Source organism: Tyto alba, unplaced genomic scaffold (assembly GCF_018691265.1).
Source record: "Tyto alba isolate M040663 unplaced genomic scaffold, T.alba_DEE_v4.0 Super-Scaffold_41, whole genome shotgun sequence".
NCBI lineage: Eukaryota > Metazoa > Chordata > Aves > Strigiformes > Tytonidae > Tyto > Tyto alba.
The window spans coordinates 12,329,383-12,352,206 of NW_024881317.1; the positions used below are offsets into that span (position 1 = coordinate 12,329,383).

The following is a 22,824-nucleotide window of genomic DNA, read 5'->3' on the forward strand; positions in this document are numbered from 1 at the left end:
ATTATTTCTAATTATCAGCAGTTTTCTGTAATTAATTGATTCTGGCTGACTTGCATAGGAAATCCTAAATATGTGGAATTTTGTCAAGCCATATAAACTGGTGTGGTTTTGTAATTTATCCTAAAAACCAAATGTTAGAATGTTCATATTTTTTTCTGAATTTTTCATATTTAGCATGCTAGTGATTACTTTTATTTACATTTTGTTTGGAAATAGATGTAAATGAATGTGAGGTATTTCCTGGAGTCTGTACAAATGGGCAGTGTGTCAATACCTTGGGATCATTTGTTTGCCAGTGCCCCAATGGAATGACTTTAGATGCTTCTGGACGGACATGTCTTGGTAGGTATTAATTCCATTTACAGATCTACTAGGAAAGAGCAAATCCTATGTGGTGAGCAATGTCCACACTGCATGCTTTCTTACAAGTAAGAAAAGTTATTGTCCACATAAGTAATTTTCAAATGGAATCAATCAGGGACATGAACTTAGTTCAGCTGGAATATGAACAGATTCCAGTGGTAGTGGCTGAAACCCATCACCATCTGCTAGCTGGTGAACAGCATTGATTTAGCTCCAGATTGTTAATCAGGCAAATCCCTACAGATGCTCTGTCCTCTTGGCACTCTTCATTCACAGCACCACTGAAATCACTGAGGTTAGAGAGTGGAGAGAGGCTACCATTGTGGTCTGGGACTCGAGTGTCTGAGGAGGGATGTCGTGTTCCTAGCCACACTGTACACCTTAATGGAGGGTGCAACAGAATATCAAAGTTTTGTATGCTGTCCATCCAAAGGACCTTTGTCCCTTTATGACAGTAAATGCCTAAGACTTGTCTCAGAACAGGTATGGTAAACTGGAATGCTTAAAATCCTCTTCTCATCCAAAAGCTACTTAAAGTTTTGAACACCATTTTGCAGAATGGTGCTTTAAGCTTACTTCAGCTTTTAATTTCTGGATTTAGTGTTAATATTTTGCTGTTAGAAATTATGCAATATGCTTGGTACAGTCCTCTGAGTCCACAAAAACGTGGAGCAAACCGTCCTGTGAAGGGACTCTGGAAGAGGATTCCTCTGCGATGAACTAAATTTTCTCTTTCTCTCTCAACATATTGTTCAATTTCCCAACAGACATTCGCTTGGAGAGTTGCTACCTGCAGCATGAAGATGAGCAGTGCACCTCACAAATACCAGGCCGACACCGAATGGATGCTTGCTGCTGTTCAGTGGGGGCAGCGTGGGGCTTTGAGTGCGAGGAGTGCCCTCTGAAGGGATCACCTGAGTTTGAAGCTCTTTGTCCAAGAGGATCTGGGTTCTCTACAAAGATAGAGATAACTGGGAAACCTTTCTCTAAAGGTATGTGATCCATTTGTGGTTTACTGCCAGCAAATCCTACTGACTTTTCCTTTTACTGTTCCCATGGACAATTCCTGTGGGTTTGAAGATTTCAGTGACAGTCAGGCATTTCACTCACCTTAAGGCACATTTGAAAATTTGATTAGATTTCATGGAAATTAAGGCCAGAATAAAACACAAGATAATTTAGTCTGTGTCACAAACCATTAAATACCATATAATACTGCAGCCTCAAAGCACTGAATTTGTGTCTCAAGTAGAGAGGTTAAACTGTGCCTGACTTTGCCTCCTGTGTTGCACCTAATGGCACCTCTGGCTGATGGAATAGCTTTGAAAACCTGGCACCTCATAGTACAAGAACTGAAACAAGCTGAGCAGTCAGATTTGGTTGTATTGAAAGAGCAATCCTTCTTACCTGTGCAGGGTGCAATAACTTGAATTCTACTGTGGCGCAAGCAAGGGAGGGTGAATAATTTGGGTAATTTCTTGTGGAGCTACTTGGAGAAGTAGAGAAAAATGTTTTCAGGATTAATAGCTCAAATCAACAGAATTTAATTTACTGTAAACCAAGTCTTGTTACAACTGTTGTTGGTAAACTTCCTACATTAGATGGGAATCACGCAGTGACACCCTAGCATCATGTGCTGAAAGCTGTATTTCTGGGGTTACCAGTGGGGTTAAGCTGGACAATGTCAGAAGCACAAATGGACATGAATAGGTTTATAAAGAAAGCCAGTTACCCCCAAACTAAACATTCTGAAGTCTGAAAGGAGGGAAAAATATATACAAATGACAACTGCTGTTGTCAGTTTCAGCCTTAGTTTAATAAACAGTTACTAAGACATTAATTATCCATAAGGTGACGTGCTTTTATTTATGCTTGTTATGTTTTCTGTGACTCATAGAAGTCACATATTTTTTTCTCAGAAACCAGAAGACAGTGTGGTTCTTCTGGAAGCTCCCTTTGCCCTTGTAGGTTTGATCCTCTGTCCACTGAAATCTTACTGTTGTCTTCAGTGAGCTGCAGATCAGGTCCTGCAGAACAAAGTGGAGACTAATACCATTTTATGGCAGAAAGTGCTCTTGGCAGTTCCAGTGCAGAGCGTCTACATTGTTGGTTAGGTGGAAGTCAGTATCAGTTTATGTAGTGTGATCTACATTTTTCCCAAAGGGGGAGGGGTCATTATCATGAGAAAGGATGAGCTCTGAAGTCGTCATTTTTCTTTTGTGTGCTGTTTTTGTATGAAGTGATAACATCGTATGTCCTTACTGTTTCATTTTTAGATATCAATGAATGCAAAATGGTCCCCAGTCTTTGTACCCATGGAAAATGCAGAAACACCATTGGCAGTTTTAAGTGTAGATGTGACAGTGGATTTGCCCTTGATTCTGAAGAGAGGAATTGCACAGGTAAACTGTGTGGATGTGTGTCTCATAACTTTGATTTGAAAAGGAAAAACTGAACTCATTTGAAAATACTGTGAATGTGTTTTGTGTTACAGATATTGATGAATGCCGCATCTCTCCAGATCTTTGTGGCCAGGGCATCTGTGTCAATACTCCTGGAGACTTTGAATGTGAATGTTTTGAAGGCTATGAAAGTGGATTTATGATGATGAAAAACTGCATGGGTAAGTCTTTTATAGAACATAGATGTGAAATAGTATGCTATGCATGGTTTATTTTTTGATTATTTTGTATTATTTTGAAGGTTTGATTGCAGCTGGGTTTAGATCCGTCTCATTTTATGAGTCTTATTAAAGCTCACTTTAACTTCGTTTCCACCCCAAATGTGAATTTGCTGTTTCTGTGCATGTCAAAGCAAAAATGAGCAAGGGTCAGGATTTTAGGATGTTAAATTTATCCCCACAATCCCCATGTTGTGATGTGGGACACCATCCTGAACTTTGAAGTTAGAGTAGATTAAAATTTAGAAGCAGCCTGGTTTTGATTTTTTTTTTTTTTTTTTTTAAATCTGCACTGTGGTGTAAGGGGTGACTAGCTGTAGGAAACACTTCAGAGCCAATCTAGGCAGATGGTGCTGTGATGGGTAGCAGACTACGGAGAGGGATGGGCTGCTGCTGTGGCAATGATGATCCCTGCAGTCATATGCTTTCCTTTCTCCCCACAGACATCGACGAGTGTCAGCGCAATCCCCTTCTCTGCAGAGGTGGCACCTGCATCAACACAGAGGGAAGTTTTCGGTGTGATTGTCCTCCAGGCCATCAGATATCACCAAATATCTCTGCATGTATAGGTGAGACATGCAGACAAAATCAATACTGTGCGCAGCTTTCTATATCACTCTTGTGCTGCATGTGCATTTACAATGTTTGCTTTAGTATCATTTTCATTCAGACCTAAAACACATTCCTCTTTTTCTTGTGCAACAGACATTAATGAATGTGACCTAAGCACCAGTCTGTGCCGAAATGGACGTTGTGTCAACCTGATTGGAAAGTATCAGTGTGCTTGCAACCCTGGATATCAGTCCACACCTGACAAATTATACTGTGTTGGTAAGGACAAAATCTACATGGGATCTCTAGCAAATAGGAAAGATAAAACACAAATAATTGTTTAATTTTTAGTAGTTGTAGGAGGACTTTTTTAACTGTGATTCAAAAATCTTGTACAATCTGTCAAAATAGTATGCAAAAAACCCCAAATGTCCACATCAATTATTGTGAGGAATGAATGGCAGTGCTACCATTAACTGTGTAATAGCTTATCTTCTCTAGTGAATCAATCATGATGTGTAAAATAGCATGCTATTTTAAATGACCTAAGACTTCAGACTTTGATCATTAAGAGAGAATACCTTGTTAAATCCTGAGTTCTGTATTTTATTAAAAATCAGCATTTCTGGCGGATCATGGGGTAGAATCTGGTGGTTCAATTGAATTTTTCCTACTTTGATCTGCAATTATCTCAAATATAGGGCCTTTCCAGTAACCGTTTCCTTAAAGCCACATTTTGTAAATGACATTTAGCTTAAATCACATATCGTGCACTCTTTTATATGCATACATTTTATTGTGCCATGGAAATACATGAAAAATACACTGGCTTTAATTCTGCCTAGTAGATAATTTTTTCCCTTGATCCTTACAAAAACTTTGTTGCCTTCATGATACTGTGGTAACCCAACAGTGGTATTTTTATATGTAGAAAGAGAACTGCAGAGGTATTTGTATATGCAGTCAGATAATACCATCTCTTTCCCTCCCTGATTTGCCTGACATCCGTCCTGATGCCTGTATTTGCAAACACTTGAATGTCAAGGAGTGTGCAAATATCAAGTGTAGATTCTGGATTGATGCTGTTCTGGAAAGCTGACTCAAAGTGTGTCCTTGAAATGTGCTTTAAAGTAAAAGGTATTGTGGGTTTTAACTGTAATTTTCTCCTTTGTAGATATTGATGAGTGCAGTATAATGAATGGTGGCTGTGAGAACTTCTGTACAAACTCGGAGGGCAGCTATGAATGTAGCTGTAAACAAGGATTTGCACTCATGCCAGACCACAGGACATGCACTGGTAAGGGGAGACTTTTGGAACTTTTCCACTGGAAGAGTTTATTTCATTAGGTTAAAAATGGACATTCTATTTAAGATTAAAGCTATTGTAACAAATGTACTGGAAAAAAAAAAAAAGGAAAAGTAATTAATGCATGGAAAGTGAAGTTCTTTTTCTAAAGTAAACATCTCCAGAGTATCAGAATTGGACAAGTGCAGGCTGAATTGCTTTGAGGGGAATTGATTCTTCATTATTTCAGAAAATGTCCAAGCTGATTCAGGGTTTTGTAACAAAAAGCTGTAATTTTTCAGTAGGAGATAAATTTTCTCCCTTAAGGTATTATATTAGATCCAAATTCAAAATGTGTTGAAGTCAATGGAAAGAATCGTCATAAACAGAAGCCAAAATGCTCTGCATATGTAGTGTATGGTTATATTGGAGAGAGAATAGACAGAAATGCTAGAAAAGGAGTCAACTGCCCTGTTCTGTGGTTGTGTGGTATCTGCTCTTAAGCAAGCAAGAAAATTCCTATTTTTAATTCTTTGTTTAGTCAAATGCAAGTATTCAAAACTGAATGACTTTCAAACAAACTGAAATCTGAATACTATGAATCTTTCTTAGGAAACAGCTCTCTTGCACTCTAAACAGGGTCTGTGAGAAAATTTTCAGAATTCTGTAACGGCCGGGTGTTCTCCTTTGGGAGTCTGGGACTCATAATCCCAGTAAGTGAACTGTACTTGGTGATTTCCACATAGGTTACTGGAAAGATAATTTTACCCTACTCTTCTCTTACTTCTTACCAGTGGCCTGCTGAGACATGTAAATATTTGCCAGCTGTTTGCCAATTCCATCCAAGAGCTCCTTGAAGAGCATGAGAAATATAACAGGGTTAATCTGTTGAAATAGAATTGCCTTTATAGTTAAACAAGTGGAGAGTTTTCTATACTGAATTAATAGAGAGAGCTCACATGTAGAATTTGTAAATATTTATAGACCTCTGACAAGGGTCTCAGTTACCCTGAGGCCACTTGTTACTATTCCAAAGGGTAAAAGAGCCTTAAAGCATAGTTAATGTAGTTTGCCCCCCCATTGTAACTTACACTGTCAGAAAGGTGTAAAGTAGCCAATCTTCAGCAAGCATTGGGCCCTTGTTTCAAAGCAAGAAATCAACTAGAAAAAGTGCAAATTTGGCTGACCCTGAAATTCAGTATTTCAAAACCTAAAATATTTAGATTAGAAATAGTTTGGCTTTAGGTCAAGTTCCTAGAAAAGGCAAGTTCGTACAAAAATTGCCCCAGTGGTGTTTGGGGCACTTTTTCAGTGCAAAAATAAAACCAATTGATCAAAATTGTGCCTCAGCCAAAATCTAAACCCAAGCAACAGAATTAGAGGGACATGAGAGGGAAGAGAGGAAAAGGGGAGCAGGAGTCTCTAAGCCACTTTTCTGTTTTCATCTTCTTGACTTGACTGGGGACCAAATGACCCAAGAGTATACTTGGACAGTCTTGGGGATCTCAGGTCTGCTGGCTAGAAAGAGTTCTGTGCTTTGCTCCTGCTTTCCATTAGCCACCCAAAGACATCTCTAAACCCAAAAGCAGAGTGGATGATTTAGAGCATCTTCTTGCATATTAAACTAAAAGTTTTGGAATAGAAAACTATCATCTTTCCTTTCTCAAAATTAAAAAGGAGGAAGCAGTTGCCTTTTCTGTGGGGAGGAGACAGATTCTCAGTGGTTTTGTCCACACAATAACCTGGCCATAAACATGTCCATAGAAGTTTGTAGTCAGAGCTTACCTGGGTGAGGAATAAAAAAGCATCTGATCTTATCTGTGAATTTTTGCATATTTACATCCAGCCTTGACTCTGAAAAATAGAATTTCATTCATAGGCCAGCCAGTAATAGCTATCAGCTATTTATTTTCCTACTCTCCTCTAAGAAAGAGTTGCATGCAGTAGCCAACGCATAAAAAGGTTTAAATAGCAGAAACACCGGATACCTTTGGATGTCAAATCAAACTCTACCTAAGAAAATATCCAGAGATGTGAGGGGTCACCTTCACCACCCTTTTAGTATCTAAAAATGCTGCTGCCTTCTCTTGAAGAGATGTTAACTACATACATAAACATCTGGTGAATATTCAAAATCCACATGCTGAAATATTGCCTCTGCCCAAACCGAGTGAAAAAATTAGAAAAAATGTATTTTGCGACGTTTTCTGCGTATTGCACTGAATATGTTGTTTTACTGTGTTAAATGTTTGCTCATGGCACAAGATACAGTAGCGCTGTGACCTGAGTATGTGAAACACCTATTTTACATTTTCAGTTTGCTCTCTGTGTGAACATGTCTTTTATCTTTAACATCACACAAAGCTGGAAGCCATTATGGAATATATTTCTTGATAAATGAGCTGGTTAGAATGCCGTTCCGTTCAGTAGTGGGTCAGGTTTGAATTGGTGAGGTTATGCATAAATAATCAGTTCAATTAGGAGAAACAACAGTTTCTTTGTCAGGTGATTTTTCCCCCAACTGTGAAATCAGTACAGTGACAGATTAGTAAATAAAGTTCTTTATTTCTGTCATTACTATCCCCGTTTCTAGATCTTAATTTTGCATGTTAATTTAAATTCCATTCCAAATTAAGATTTTCAGGCTAATGTCCCTGCCAACATTATTTGCTTGTTAAGATGAACAGGGACTGGCCAGCCTTCCTCCTTGCAGAAGTTGTGTATCCACACAAATACTAGCTGCTATAAATACAGAAGAATAATGAACATAATATTTTAAGTTAAAGTGAGTTCATTTTCTGCAGCTGCATAATTACTGCAATCCACAATAGACTGGTCTTATAATGAGTTACACCCTTTCTCTTGGAGGGAGTTCCTGAATCTTGTCCTTTTTGTGCTGATTTTTTTCCCATGGTATCACTAGGCAGAGTTTCTGATTTCTGCTCTTGCTGGTCAGTGTTGGTGCTGACACAGGGAACACTAATATAACATAGGGATTTTTACAGGGAACACTAATATAACCCCCGGTACTCTGAAAGATTCTAGACCTTATCATAGCTGCATTAATATAATAAAGTGTCTGCTTCTGCAGCTTGGCCCCAATCAGTGATGGACAATTTCATTAATTGAGAAAACAACTTACATGCTAGAGGTTGTAACTATATGGCTGGCCTGGCCAGTCAGCTGAAATGCTAAAAAAAAACCCATAAAATCTCTTAGTGAAATAGATGTATGTACTGTAATTATTCCCATCATGAGTTTGACTCTGTGTTCCAGTTTTTCACCACCCTTGAGACCTGTAGAGGTATTCTGCATGTATGATGGCTTTTTTAAGCTCTGTAAGGTCCGATATTTTTATCACTGAATTTGACTTAAGAGCTTCTGTTGTCTTCGACAGTGGTGGATTGTATCGGAGAATCTCCAGTCATATAATACCATGTGGTGTGATAAAGGTTCTGTTGTGTTTTTTTTTTCTGTCAGTGACTTTTTTTACCTACAAAGTTGGTTCCTGTTTCCATTGGAGTCAGAGGGGAATGTTTGCCACTAACTTTAGCTGGAGATGAGGAGCTTACTCATCAGGACAATTTTGCAATGTATCACTCTGTTATTTGCAAGGATTGGGTCTTCGTCATGTTTATCAGAGCATTCAAACGTTTGCTTGGCATGATTATGGTTAGTTGCATTGCACAAAGGTGTAGCATATTTTAATCTGATTTTTCCCAACAGATATCGATGAGTGTGAAGACAATCCGAACATCTGTGATGGAGGCCAGTGTACAAACATCCCAGGAGAATACAGGTGTCTTTGCTATGATGGATTCATGGCATCTGAAGACATGAAGACTTGCATAGGTAAGTGAAAGTACATATATTCCAATCTGCAGAAGTAGAGAAAATTTATTTATTAAGGCACTATATCCAAGTAGGTAGGCAATGACATTTAAAGAGTATTGCTCTTACGCCCTAATTTTGGCCACCTGACCGTAGGACCAGCCCCATTGCACAAGCTATGTTTATAAAATGCAGATGTAATCTCTGTATATCCCTGTAAACTGTGATGCAAACACAGTAATCTATAGCATCATATCTTTGGGACCCTCTTCCATTGAGGTTTTTATGCAGCTCAGATGAAAGGGTGCTTGCAGAAAGGAAGTGCTGGTGGATGATGCCATGGAAAATTTCTAGTAAGATTTCTAGCCACCAGTCCTGATTTAAACTTGTCTCTAAGACAAAACTATGTGCAAGTGCTATACTTCTGTAGAACAAAATCCTGAAACTGTATTTCCCAAACCAAACTTTCATACTTAAATTAAAAATCTAGAGCGTATTTTGAGGAGGAATGTTTGTACAAAACTAGATAATGTATGCATGCATATATAAATGTATATACATACACACATATGCACAGAGAAAACATCAATAAATAGTCATAATCATTCTTTGAATAATATGCTGAATCTTAGTCTCTCTTGTTAAGTAAAGTTGGAACTAAAAGTATGTTAGTACAGTTAAACCAGATCTCAAAATGTATGCTAGGTAAGTAATAAATAACTTAAGCTGTTTTCTCTCTGCATGCGTAGACCCATTTTTGTACCGAAACATCATATCTCAAGAGATTTTGCCAGCTACTTTCTAAGAATTCTATTTAATAAATATTAATTCATGGGTTTTTTTAGATGTTAATGAGTGTGATCTGCATCCAAACATCTGTCTAAGTGGAACCTGTGAGAATACAAAAGGCTCATTTATCTGTCACTGTGATATGGGATATTCAGGCAAGAAAGGAACAACTGGTTGCACAGGTATGTTTTAAAGTTTAATTAACTTCTAGTAAAACTCGTGAATCTGCATGCCCTTTTTTGTAGTGTTAAAAACCTCCCCTTACTGCGCTTCTTTTCACTTATTTGTGCTAAATATTCTATCTCTTATGCAAATTTTCCGAGCTTGTGCTCAGCTGAACTTCAGTGGCACAGCGTTCAGCCTGATGCTGCTTCTGCTGAAACAAATGACAAAATGTCCACTGGGAACAAAATTGGGCTTATTACTGCATTGTTGTTGGTCTAAGGGAACAAAAAATGCCTTTGCCTGTAACTTGATAGACTCCTGAGGACCGCAGTGCATTTGGATCAGTTAATTGCATACAATGCATGCAAATAACAGGTATCTGTTCCAAGCATTGTTTTGGCAAACACAGATGGCTTGAAATATGTGCTAAAATATATTTTCAGTTTTTGCAAAGTGGCAACAATACAGCTACTCAACTACATTATATCAGCAAAATCAGAATTTGCATTATTTCATGTATTGCCAGCAAACAGAAATGAGATTCAAATATACAGGCTCCAAGGGCTTGATATTAATAATCCTAGCGCTCGTGTCTCAAGCCAAGGTGTTGAGAGTCTTAGACTTTGCCCAAATATGAATGCAAACATATGTTTAATATAATTTTTAATGTAGACTTAGGGTAAACACATTTCTGGCAATGTCTTTGAGACAAACTTTTATTCTTAGTCTGCCCTTTTGTACAGAGCTAACAATATACTTCTCTCAGTGCCCCAAATATATGAAGCTGTTTTTTTACAGCTCTCATAGAACAATCTGAGAGCTGGAGTTTTACTTTGCATATTAGACCATAGACGAATAGTGTGCATTAGTAACAGCTGCCTTTGACTTACATATGAACTGATCTAAATCCAAGAAATCCCTAATTGTACCCTGTAGACCAACATTTCAATGTTCTTTGTTTCTGTGCTAAATTATATGAAGATCTTCAGTACTCTAGACCTGAAAACTCTCATGCTGATCAGTTACACATGGCACAGCTATCACTCCCAGCGAAAGGAGCAGTCAGGGAAGATGAAGCAACTAGTAGAAGGCAAAAGACAGAGAAAGGTCGTGGAGGCAGGAGAGGAATCTGAGGATGGGTTCTTGGGAAGTGCCTGGAAATAGCCACCATTTTGGCATCAAGTGATGCAGGGTACTGGGAAATGTCCCAAGCAATACTTTTTTGTTAATGGCGGGGCAGGGACATCCCTCCCTCCTGGTCCCAGCCAGGCCCCCAGCCCTCTGGATGGACCTTGTCTGCCATGTGGGCTCTTCCCACCACCTCGTAGGTCTTTATCTTTCCCTCAGCCCACCCTCTGATGCTTTTGGCTATATGCCAGTGTCCCAGGGAGGATATCACTCACCAGGGAAGCCACCAGGACACCTTAATTACAACATATGCTGTAGAGGGGCTCAGTAATTTGAAAGAGGCCAGCGGTCTAAGACAAAAATGTGAAGTATCAGTTAGGCTGTTACAGCTGAGGTTGGACCGTACTCAAAATAAATCACCCAAATCTTTTGGATTTAAATTAGAAGAGGGAGGAAGCAGAGCAGGAACTTTCTAGGTTGGTTTCATGCTGAAGAGACCATGCGAATACAGGTCCCATCGTGACTACAGTGTGCAGATTCTCAGATTCTGTTTTTTAAAAAGTCACATTTACTGGTGGAAACCTTCGAATTCCACATGCCATGTTTGTGCAGTATTAGAGCAGAACTGAAGTTTCCAGGTTCAGGTACTGCAGACCATGAAAGCATCCTTCAAGTCTTCTTCTGGAGTGACCTTGTTAACAGCACCTTGACCTGGTACTCAGTTCTCAAAAGCATCCACAGGTTTTAGGATTTCCTGTGGAAAACAATTACAAAAATGTGTACAGTGAATTGAATGGGAGGTTCTCTGTTTCATGAGAACAACTAAATAACGTCCTCTGGGTTCCATTATAATTTTGTCTAAATATTTCAGCTCCCCTGTCATTACTGATTGTTTCCATTTTAACAAATAAACATGGATTTTTTTTTTTTTCTTTTTCCCCTATCATTTAACAGTATTCAGAATCCACCCACTGACTTACATTCCCATCCCACACAGATATTAGTTCCCCCCCTCCTTGGTTCTCAGTAAGAATGTGGACAGAGCTTAGTAACAAAATAATAATTTTTTTTAAATTATGCAAAAATATACATTGTAGATGCAGGTTTCCTAGGCAAAGTGCTACAAATGGTTTAATATTCATTCACAAGGCAAACTGTGGCAAGACTGACTTTGAGCAGCTCATTTTAGATTTTTCTAGGCAGGCAATGATACATAGCTACAAAGAGATGATTGCAAAGTTTACCCCTATCCTGGTTCCAGATTGCCCAGCTTTATGACTAATATCTTGTCTCTGCTTTTTCTGTCAATCAGATATACATATGCTTGTGCAGAGATGAAATCCTGTATTGGCACTTGAATTTGTATTTTGTGATTCATCACCACTCTGGAGTATTGCCTGTAAATTTACAATATTTCACTGTTGATGTAGAGCTTTAGATTTGCTTGCTCTGGTATTTTCACAGAGGAACAAATTCTCTGACTTTCTCCCACCCATCTTTGCCAGTTTCATCTGTGTACACAGACCTCCTGTTTGCTCCTGGTGGAGCTGTGCTTGCACAGGCTTAGGGCACTCTTCACAAAGTCTGAATGAGGTGAACCTGGGGGTAGGAGTTGCCCAAGATGGTCATCAGATCAAAAATAAATGTAGTTTAAAGGTTAGTTGGATTTCTCTACCACAGGCTCAGAGAGTTGGAGGGCTGAGACCAGGCTCTGACTCTGCAAGGGCCATGCTGGTGCTGTTTGGAGAAAGGCTAGCGGGAGATGTTTAGCTGCAGCCTTGGTGTGGGTTGTGAGGTTAAAGAGTTTGATCTTTAACATTACTTGCTGTCATCCAGTAATGATGATGATAGTGGATAAAGGAGTGAGTGCACACTGAATACTTTCATGGCTGATAATAGCATAGTTATAAAAAGAAGGACACCTGATGCTGTGAAAGAAAGAGGTGAGCCCTGTCATTTGCCCTCAGAAATAGGTCCATAATATTTTGTGACTTGTATAATGTGCTTGCCTCTCTCTCATGCCTTTGGTTGCTGGCCATTAATAATACATTGTGTTTCAGTCTTGATGGCACAAGAGAGTTCTGATATCAGTGAAACAAATACAATTCCCCTTATGAATCTGGGAGCTGGCTGTGTCAGGCCAAATACCATAAGATAATAATATTAAGATGCTGCCCGCCAAATGGGGGTATTACAGAAGGAGTGTACTGTGAGTAGGCGTCTGTCCAGCAATAACATGCTGCGCCCCAGGCTGATGACGTAAGGATGGATAGCAGGCGAGAACTGAACTGCCCTATGTGAAACTCCAAGAGGTGCTTACGGTGCAGTATGCTGAACAAAATCCAGGAGTGACTCCAAAAGAGAAAACAATTTTACAGGTATATAGATCAGAATAGGGGAATTTTTCCATATATTTTTCTACTTCTGTGAGCGCTAAGTTGAAATTCACAGTCTTCTCCCTCTGAAAAGCCTTCCTTTTTACCTACCTGATGACATGGGCAGTGATCTAAGAGGAGGAAATGCCTTGTGACTTCCACCAGATGACTGGCCCTGTGGGAATTGGGCCCAGGCTTGGAATACCAGTGGAACATCAGTGCAATAAAATACATAGATAGGCAGAGAGCGCAAAAAAAAAAAATTTAGAAGTCAGAAATTGCTTAAGGGATTTCCGTAATTCATGAGAAACAGTACTGATTTATAGGTGGAGTCTGAATTAAATTTACACTTTGCTAAGAATCCTTAAAGGCTATTGAAGCCCCAGTGAAACCTAACAGAAAATGTAAATGGTACACAGAGTACCTTGAGGATTTCATGCCCCGTGATGAACGTGTGAATTCTTATGGCTTAATGTTCACTCTCATTCTGTTCAAACACAGGGAAATGACTTGGGTGTTTCCAGAGTATAGGTGAGAAGAGTGACTTATCCCCATGCTCCTTTCTGGCCAAGTTTAATGTTCCACTTCCAGACTGCGTAGGGATGTTCTGTGCAGATACTGTCTAGCCATTTCTTTCCTTTGGTTGCCACGTTTGCAAGCATAGTGCCAACATGACAGGTATACATGATGTGTATTTTTGCTGCACATCCACAGTCCTAAAAATTTATGCTTCTGTGATTAATGGGAGAGAAGCTTTATTAATTGCCAAAGGCTTGAGAGAAAAAATATTTGTCCAGAGAAGAGAACCAAAGGAGCCAACAAAATAGGGTGACTGACAGTTTTTTTTTTCCCCAGAGTGCTTGGGATTTTTATGAAGTCAGATCTGCATATTATTTATCATGCGTATTCTCATCTGTTGTAGGCAGACAACTCCCTTAGTATTAATGGGAGTTGTGCAATTACAAAGCTGAGAACATGTGTGCAGCAGGACTGGGGCACAATGGAACTGGCTGAGGATGCAGTGTCAGTCTTGGATTGGAATGTCTTTATTTTCCTTGGCTTGTCACAGCATCATACTGGAGGCAGAAGAAGGTTGATATAAATCAGTGACTCACTCCTTTACTCTTTAGAGAAAATCCTCCTGAAGTCAATGGGAATAGGCCATCACTGTGTGAAACCCTGACTTGAGTAGCGTCTTCTGTGCTCTTTGGGTCATGATACCTTTACCCAGATCGAGTAATGCCTTTCTCTTCAAACAATTATACAAAAATATTTGGAGTATTTGAAGAGTGTAGTACTGTTTGTACTGCCATGCAGGCAGCACAATCTGGACTCTTGCTCTTATTAAAGATATTTATGTTGAGTTAATTTTTCCCCTACAGAGCTCAACTTCTTTTTGTTTCGTTCTGTGAAGCCATAATTCAGTACTTATGGCAACATAAATCCATATTAAGCTCCAGTATAAGCAGGCATAAATTCCATTGATTTCACTGCCCCATTTACACAGGACCATGTTGGTCTGAGATCTCTTTTGCCTTGGAAATAATTGCAGTGCAATAAATTTAGGCTTATAACTCATCTGTCCAATGAAAGGAGAGAATAGGGATTATAACAAAACAACATCTGAGTTAAATGCAGATAGCTTTGAAAATAAGTAAAATCGGGGATGAAGCCAGTGATGGTATTTTATATGCCTCAGACAGCTTTCATTTAAGTATCTGAAAACCTTTCCATGCATCAATGAAGCAAGGTCTGCAATGTCCCTGTAAAAGTAGATGGTATTAGAAAATACATTGTATGTTCCCTATTTGATCTTTACCCAGGCAAAAATCTATTGAAAATTTTTCCTGGAAAAAAGCTGAAAAGGATTTTGTTCAAAGCAATTGGAATGGCATTTCAGTGGATGATCTCCGAGAAAGTTGATGCCATTATAAATACCCGTGTTTGGATATAGATTTGTGCTCCCAACTTCCATCCCACAGACAATTTCAAGCTTTTTAGTGGGTGTGTCAAACAGCTGACGGGGAGCAGGTGTCCAGCGCAAGGCTACCAGTGTCCTGGTGCAGCTATTCCCCCCAGAGATTTTAATGGGGCTGTCAGATACAAAGTCTTAGTGGGGCAGCGCGAGGTGTGATGGGATGGAGTCCACAGTCACTTTATGTAGAGTTGAAACTTTGTTATAGATTGCCTTAAACTTGAGCCTGAGCTGACTTCATTGCGGTGTAGCTGTTGCATGCAAGTTTCTGTTTGTGTTTGCTGGTGGCTTAAAAAAAATCTTGGCAGAAATCTCTCCAGTGATGATGTTTTTTGTGGTGTTTTGTTGTGCTCTGCAGGGTATAAGGAAGCATGTGATTGTGTGTTTCAAAGCATCAAATAATCAAATACAGTGCAATCTTAATGTTAGCAGTGGTTTAACAGTTTGGGTTTTAAAATCCTGTAAAGGTTAAAATATAGAGTGTTTGCCTCAGCTTTTTTATGTCAATGTATACTGTAGCTGACCTCTCAAAATTCCTTCTAGTCTCCGTTCAGTACAAGCCAAAATTAGTTGTGTTTTTTCTGACCACCCTTAAGATTTTTGACAGACTCTAGTTTCCTGTTTAGGGTGATGTTATCTTCATATGAGTTTCTGCACATGCTAAAGGCAAATATGCTCTGAGATTATCTGCTCCTGACCCTTTTTTTTTAAGCTTTAAAAAGTAAGCGTCCGTTTGCATGTTTTCAGGTTTGTTGGTACGGTCAACATCCATTAATAGTAGATTCCAGCTGCCAGATTTAGATCTATATCTAGACACCAGCATTCAGATTATGGGAATACTCCTGTCTGGGGTTTTGATTCAGAGCAATGCCTCATTTAGAAAGAAACCCAGAAAAGTAAGATTGGATGCAGTTCCACTGTACAGACTTAAAAAAGCTCCAAGCAAACACGAAACCAGCCAAACAAACAAACAAAAAAAAACCAAACAACCCAAAAAAACAAAACCAACCAACCAACAACAAAACCAAAACAAACAAAAACAAACAAACAAAAAACCAACAGTGAGTTTGGGTAATTTCTGGGCTTAAGTATTTTAGTTATAGGATGAGAGATGTATGTTGTCTGCTTCTCAGAGTCATGTGTAGCCTTTGTGACAAGACAAAATATATGTACAGGGCATAGAAAAAGGGTACAGAGTCTTCTGTCTAAAGAAGGGCAGTCAGAAAGGATTATGAAAGATATGGTTAAGATGGTACCTGGACACTTTCCCCAATGGCCCCGCTCTCTTTCCCTCTTGAAAAAGCTAATTGTTTTTAGCTGTAATGGTTGGGAAACTGAAGTCTGTGGTTTTGGGACTGAGAACCCCAAAAGTTGTTACATGGTTGGTGGCTGATGCCTTTTCTTAATCATCTTCTCAAGAGGAGTCTGAGCTTGGTTTTTGTGTGTGGAATCATGCAGAGTTTGTGAGCTTGTTTTCCCTTTCCATCAGCTGTTGTACAGAATGAGATGATTTCGCTTACTGCAACAGCAGAGGCACCTGGGTGGGTCTTAAAAAAAAATGATATATATATTAAGTGGCTTGATGTGAATTCTAGATAATTTACATCCTGCATGGAAGTAAAGCACAGTTAAAGAGAGCTTGGTTACAGAAAACACTGTAAAATCCATAGCTCAGATGTTTAAGAAAATTCCTGCCAGTTCTGTTTTAGTTACCAGTAGTAATTTCTGAAAACTTTGCCTTTGAGTTTATACATTCTCCAAGTACTTATATGGGGCATTAATATCATTTTGTGACAAGGAAGAATAGAATTCGTTTTGTTTTTTTTTTTTTTTTTTTTTGTCTATACATTTTGACATTGCCAGAGAATGCCCAAGAATGAAAATAAGGTGAAAATAGCAAGTACTGAAAAAGAATGTGTTGGCACGAATGCATATGTTGAAGTTTGGTCATTTGCTGCCTCATGTCTCCAACGATGCTGACTTTTTTCCTGCTGTGTTAGGTTTTCCGAGTTCTTAATAAACTTCATGCCTGATGAGCTTTGTCTCCATCAGCTGTCACATTAAATACAGTGGTACAACCTGTCATCCACCTTCCACAGTCTCTGGCAAAACAGAACCTGGCTTTGTTAACTGCCTAGGGATAATCCTGGGAGGAGTTCACAGGTGGTGCCCAGCTGGTGTTCATCAGCATTCTTGCAGGTATGGTATGGTGGAGGCTGGGGGGCTGTTGCATTCCAGGATTTTCTGGGCAGCAGAGTTGCCTCTGAGATTTTTTTTTTAGCAAACCATACAATGTTGAGCCACCCAATTCCCTCTCTGCGGACTCCAGGATGGGCATATGGGAAAGTTGCCTTCTTTCCCTCAGTCATGTTAAGGTATGGTCAGGATGCAAGCCAGTGCATTGTAGTGGTATCTCTCTATTGTCGGGGGAGCACAGGTCTTCACACCAGCTCTTAGTTGTCAAATTTGACTCACAACCTCTTGCAAAGCTGCTTGACAAACATACATCCCAGGATGCTGAACACCTGCACTGGTAATCGTTGTGGATTCTAGTCCTCTTCCCAAAGGCTGTGGCCTCACATTCTTTCTGAGCACACCAGTTAGAAAAAGAAGGAAAATCTGAGTTGTGGTTTTCCTCCTGCATATAAAAGGTACCAGGCTTTGGAGTGAATTGCAGAAGTACTGCTTTATATGCCTAACAGAAAAATAGTAGGGCAGCACATGTTTGAAATATGCTATGTGCTTCTTTGCTTTTCTTTGTTGTGCTTTTATTTCTCTTCTGCTTCATTTTTAAATGTCATGTTATAAAGAAATTCAGGCTTACTTTCATGTTCACATTGTCTCTCTTGAGAAATTCCAGTATCAGTTATCTGGATGTGAGAAAGTTTTATCCATGAGCTCTTCAAACATCTCTGTGTTTTTACAGATATCAATGAGTGTGAAATTGGAGCACATAATTGTGATAGACACGCTATATGTACAAACACAGCGGGAAGTTTCAAATGTACCTGCAGCCCTGGCTGGATTGGAAATGGTATCAAGTGCACAGGTGAGGATCATGTATTTGTATTTATTTGTAAGGTCAGACCAAAACTGGGTCCCAGCAATTCTGAAAAAAATCCAATACCACACCTACAGATTGAGAAGACAAATGGATATCAAGCTTGTTCGGTTGATTTGACATGATCTATTGGAGGACAAATTCTCTGCCATGGTAACTGTGAAATCAGCAACATCTTATGTTTGGCTTGTGAGGTGGTGAAAACAGACTGGACCATGGAGAGGAGAGACGCAGTGTCCTTGAGGGCAGCTGATGGGAGGCAGTGAGAGGTCTCCTGATGCTCCCTGTGAAAACAAGATACAGGTCTTAGTTTTGCGAGTGCCCTGCAGCTTCCTCATTCGCAGTTACCTTGTCAGACTTCTTTGTTGGGCTGCAAATAAGCTATGCCTGCTTTTCCAGTCAAATGACCCTACACACGTGTGGGTTTTATTATGGAAGATTATTTAAAGTAGAGCTTCTGTGTGCCATACGCTATTTAATGTTTGTATTCGTGGTGTGGTTTTTTAACTAATGTTGCTTTTTTTTTCTTTTTTTTTTTTTTTAATTACTTTAAAGATCTGGATGAGTGCTCCAATGGAACCCACATGTGCAGCCCACATGCTGACTGCAAGAATACAATGGGCTCTTACCGCTGCCTATGTAAAGAAGGTTATACTGGGGATGGCTTCACTTGTACAGGTAAGCTTTCTTAGGAAAGCATTGGATGACCTCCAGTAGTCCCTTGCAACTAAGTTAGTTTATGATTCAATACACAAAAATAGCTTTTAAACATTTGAAATTATTCTCTAATATGTCATTTTCCATTGTCTTCTACTTCACCTACGTTGCCATAACTTGAAAGAAATTCTGCATTATACCTAGTCTAAAGCAGTCATTTTTTTTCATTTGAAAAAATGCGGGATTTGATTGAGCTTTTCTTATTAGTTGGAGTGGGTGGCAACATTATTAAAACAATGCTTGATCATATCATTTGGCTAGTTAGTAAACCAGTCCATTGGCTACCCACCTTACTATTTAAATGACAGGGCACATGCATTAAAATTACTTCATAAAATTTCCTGAAAATGTTTGTTCTTTCCACAAGTGACTGTGCTTTCTTCCTTCTTTACTGCATCATCCTGAGAGACTGTGTCAGGATACAGTGCTGACATGTAGAATGATGGAAGTAGCTGCTTCTGAAACCTCATTTTATATATTGTAAATGTGATTATAAAACATTGCTAGAGAGATGTTTCCCACTTACACTTCAGTCTTCTGCTTTGAAGAACAGATTAGCTCATGTAAGCTTAGTCATCAGGAGCCCTGCTACTACACTAAGGATATCAGTGTTGCTGGTGATGCTGTGTGGAGGGTGACCCTGTTTGGAATAAAGACACGTGGTAGATGGCTGGTGGGCCAGGTTTTCAGCTGATGCAAATTGGCAGTGCACTACAGCAGGTTTTTAAGGCATCTGAGAATCTGGCTCATCAGGTTTAAGGCTGAATTTGAATCATTCCAAATTATAAATGGACCCTGGGATTCTGTTTAATTCTCTCTATATAACTTATTCTAGAATCTGATTCAGCTTTCTTAGTGGCCTTCATAATCCAGTGCTTTGTTAATTTCCTATATGATGATTTCCAGGAGTCTGTAAACCACATCTTTCAAAAAGAGTGCTTATGGAGTTTCTGCTTACAGTAGAACTTTTTTTTTTTTTTTTAAATTTGGATACTTTCTTGTTTGTGGATTCAGGAGGTGGCTGGAACTCAAACTAGGGCATGCAAGTGTTTTGTTAGCCCTCTGCCAAAGTGTGCAGCGTTCAACCTGGTAGGTACTACCTTAGATTTGCCAGCCATAGACTTTTACAAGCTCACACTGCCAGTCAGATTCTGTTGCAAGAAGTAGGGTGTTTTTGTGATGTATAAAATTTCAGCTAGAGAGGAAGGGCCACAATTTATCTGGAGGGCAGCGTATTCCAGTAGCAAGCTGCTTTTCTCATCAGCTCTTAACCTGCAGTTTAATTTTGATCAAGTTATTTTCACCTCAGTGCCACTTTTTTGTCAGTGTTTTGTATGCTTGGCACAGAGACCATGTTTGCTCATTGCACAGTAAACCTCTTTTTTCAATTGCTGCCTCTAGGCTTTGCTGTAATAGAAACAATAACTATAATAAAATTCACGTGCTCATTCTGAGACTAAATTTGACCCTGTGTACTGCCTCCAGTTGTTAGTAACTGTAGCTACTTTAAGAGTATGTGCTTATCTCTGATTTTCCTTTTGATTAGAAGCTGTATTTTCACTGTCAGAAATATACTAAGCTGTTACATGTAATAGCCTGTGCACATAACTAGATTGCAGTTTCTTCTGCAAGTGTTCAGAGATAATAGAATAATTAAAATTGTTGAAGCCCTGCATGCTTCAGCTGAAACAAGTATTGGTGAGAAAACCATGTTTACTGTAAACCTGCAATTTCTCTTCCTTTTACAGACCTCGATGAATGCTCAGAAAACTTGAATCTCTGTGAAAATGGGCAGTGCCTCAATGCCCCTGGAGGATATCGTTGTGAATGTGATATGGGATTTTTGCCAAGTCCAGATGGGAAAGCATGTGAAGGTAATTCTCTGTAAGCTTTAAACAACACTCAGCAAATTCTGCCTTAATAGTATTTTATGTTTGAAAAATTTTACAATTGGTTGCAGTTGTGGTTGTATTGAGAACTGCATGAAAATTGTCAAGAGTAGTTGCATTTTTTCAGTTTATACATTTATTATGGGCCTCTGGGTGTTCATCTATCCATTGTATACAGAAAGAATAGCTTTTTGGAGCCTATCTTATGACATATTATTTGTGGGTCTGATTAGTGGTCCAAATGGTGCCGTCAGCTGCCATTTCATCTTGATCATTTGTACCCAGGTCTTCATTTTATTCATTACAGTTAAACAGAAGTAGTAACTTTGCCTTGGAGTGTATGCTGCTGAAAAACACTGATTTGGTAGCTAATACAGTGAACATGCTTTAAAGGCTTCTGTGAGATGCAGAATCAGAGTTTGAAGCCTGGCAGAAAGTTTATACAACCACCAAAAAAAAAAAAAAATCCCATGAGTATTTGTTCAGTTTTGAAAATGAGTTGTCAGTTAACTGTTTACAACTTGTTTGTAAGAGCTTTGCATATGCAAATATTCACAAAAATCAAATAATAAACATGCTACCAACATGATTAAGATAATATATTTAATTGTAACAGTTGAAATCCTCAGTTGATATAATGCTAATCAGTTAAGTCAGTCAAGAAGAAGCAACCATATCACCTAACATAGTAATAACTCGCAGTAACTGGTATTTGATGGAGTTCATAAGTACAGCACTATAAATAGGACTTCTTCCCCTGAAAAGTGTTTTGTGTATTTTTTTTAGTTATCTACCAAGAGAAATAATTTGTGAGAGTGGATTTTTGTGTAAACTAAAACAACATTAGGTTTTATAATTTTTCATGAAACAATTTACTTTCAAACCTTTTAGCTAACTTTAATAGCTTATATAGAGCCTAGCTGTGGTTGCTAAAACACACTTTCCTTGATGTCTTGGAATCATATACTAAATGCAGTATTTTAAGGCCCTTTGTAAACACACACTTTTTTTATTTTATCAGATTGGTTGTTCTTTATGTAGTGCAGACAGCAGTCAGTAAATACTGAATCAGATGCAGTGATTCGGACAGAAGGCACAAAAGTGAGCTCTGGTTGCAAAACTTGAGATCTGTCAAGCTCAGAAACTTGAAGATGAGTGTCAAGTTCACCTTTGGGCACAAGCTTTTCCTTTGCTAATGTCCAGCTTTCTGCAGATAACTGCTGATTTAGAATAAACTTAATTTTTAAAGCATATCTTCTGCCATGTTTAATTTTGCTACTTGTCAGATTAGTCCGCTAATAAGCTCAGGTGGTTTCTGGCATGGCTTCCAGAGGCATTGAAAAGAGCCTTTTGCCCCCACAGAAGGTTGTGGATTAGGTTCCTTAGGCTTCAAACATAAATCTTGCATGTTATTTTTTCTGGTCTTACACAGTGTGCAGAAGCAGTTGGCTTCCAGACCCATGTTTTCTGAGCCTTGTTGCAGTTCTCTGACTATATCTTAAAAAGATAAGGAAATCTCATATTTTTCCCCTCCTGTTCCTCTATCAGATATTGATGAGTGCTCACTTCCTAACATCTGTGTCTACGGTACTTGTCATAATCTCCCTGGACTTTTCCGATGCGAGTGTGAAGTGGGCTACGAGTTGGACAGAAGTGGTGGTAACTGCACAGGTAAATATAATTTTGAACATGCTTTTAAATTATCTGTTAGTGTTGTGGTCAGCTCCTTAGGAACTTATTTTAAAAAGCTATACAAATCAGACTGGATATAGGAAAATACAGGCTTCCCTACTGTGTACAACAAAAGATTCTTCTTCTTGCATTTTCTACACTCCTCTTTCCCCTTCTTTGTCAACTTCTGATATCCCACTGCCTTAAGAGAAGAAGGGGAAAAGCAGAGCAGAGAGAAGCCTTCTGTCTGTCCCCATCTCCCAAAGAGAGATGTGTTCTTCTAAAATGTGTATGTATTTCTTACAGCTTTCTGGAGATCAGTATCTCATAACTAATCCATTTG

At 38.9% G+C, this 22,824-nt stretch overlaps 1 protein-coding gene across 1 annotated transcript in view; it reads left to right on the forward strand.

Annotated features, from left to right (window-relative positions):
- FBN1 (fibrillin 1) overlaps nt 1-22,824 on the forward strand; it is a 159,814-nt gene that overhangs the window by 100,536 nt on the left and 36,454 nt on the right. Inside the window, exons 24-36 of the mRNA XM_042803990.1 lie at nt 217-342; nt 1,131-1,355; nt 2,640-2,765; nt 2,858-2,986; nt 3,487-3,612; nt 3,749-3,874; nt 4,770-4,892; nt 8,607-8,732; nt 9,557-9,682; nt 18,070-18,192; nt 18,760-18,882; nt 20,670-20,795; nt 22,359-22,481. Coding sequence (XP_042659924.1) covers nt 217-342; nt 1,131-1,355; nt 2,640-2,765; nt 2,858-2,986; nt 3,487-3,612; nt 3,749-3,874; nt 4,770-4,892; nt 8,607-8,732; nt 9,557-9,682; nt 18,070-18,192; nt 18,760-18,882; nt 20,670-20,795; nt 22,359-22,481 — 1,728 coding nt within the window. The remainder of the gene's footprint in view (nt 1-216; nt 343-1,130; nt 1,356-2,639; nt 2,766-2,857; nt 2,987-3,486; nt 3,613-3,748; nt 3,875-4,769; nt 4,893-8,606; nt 8,733-9,556; nt 9,683-18,069; nt 18,193-18,759; nt 18,883-20,669; nt 20,796-22,358; nt 22,482-22,824) is intronic.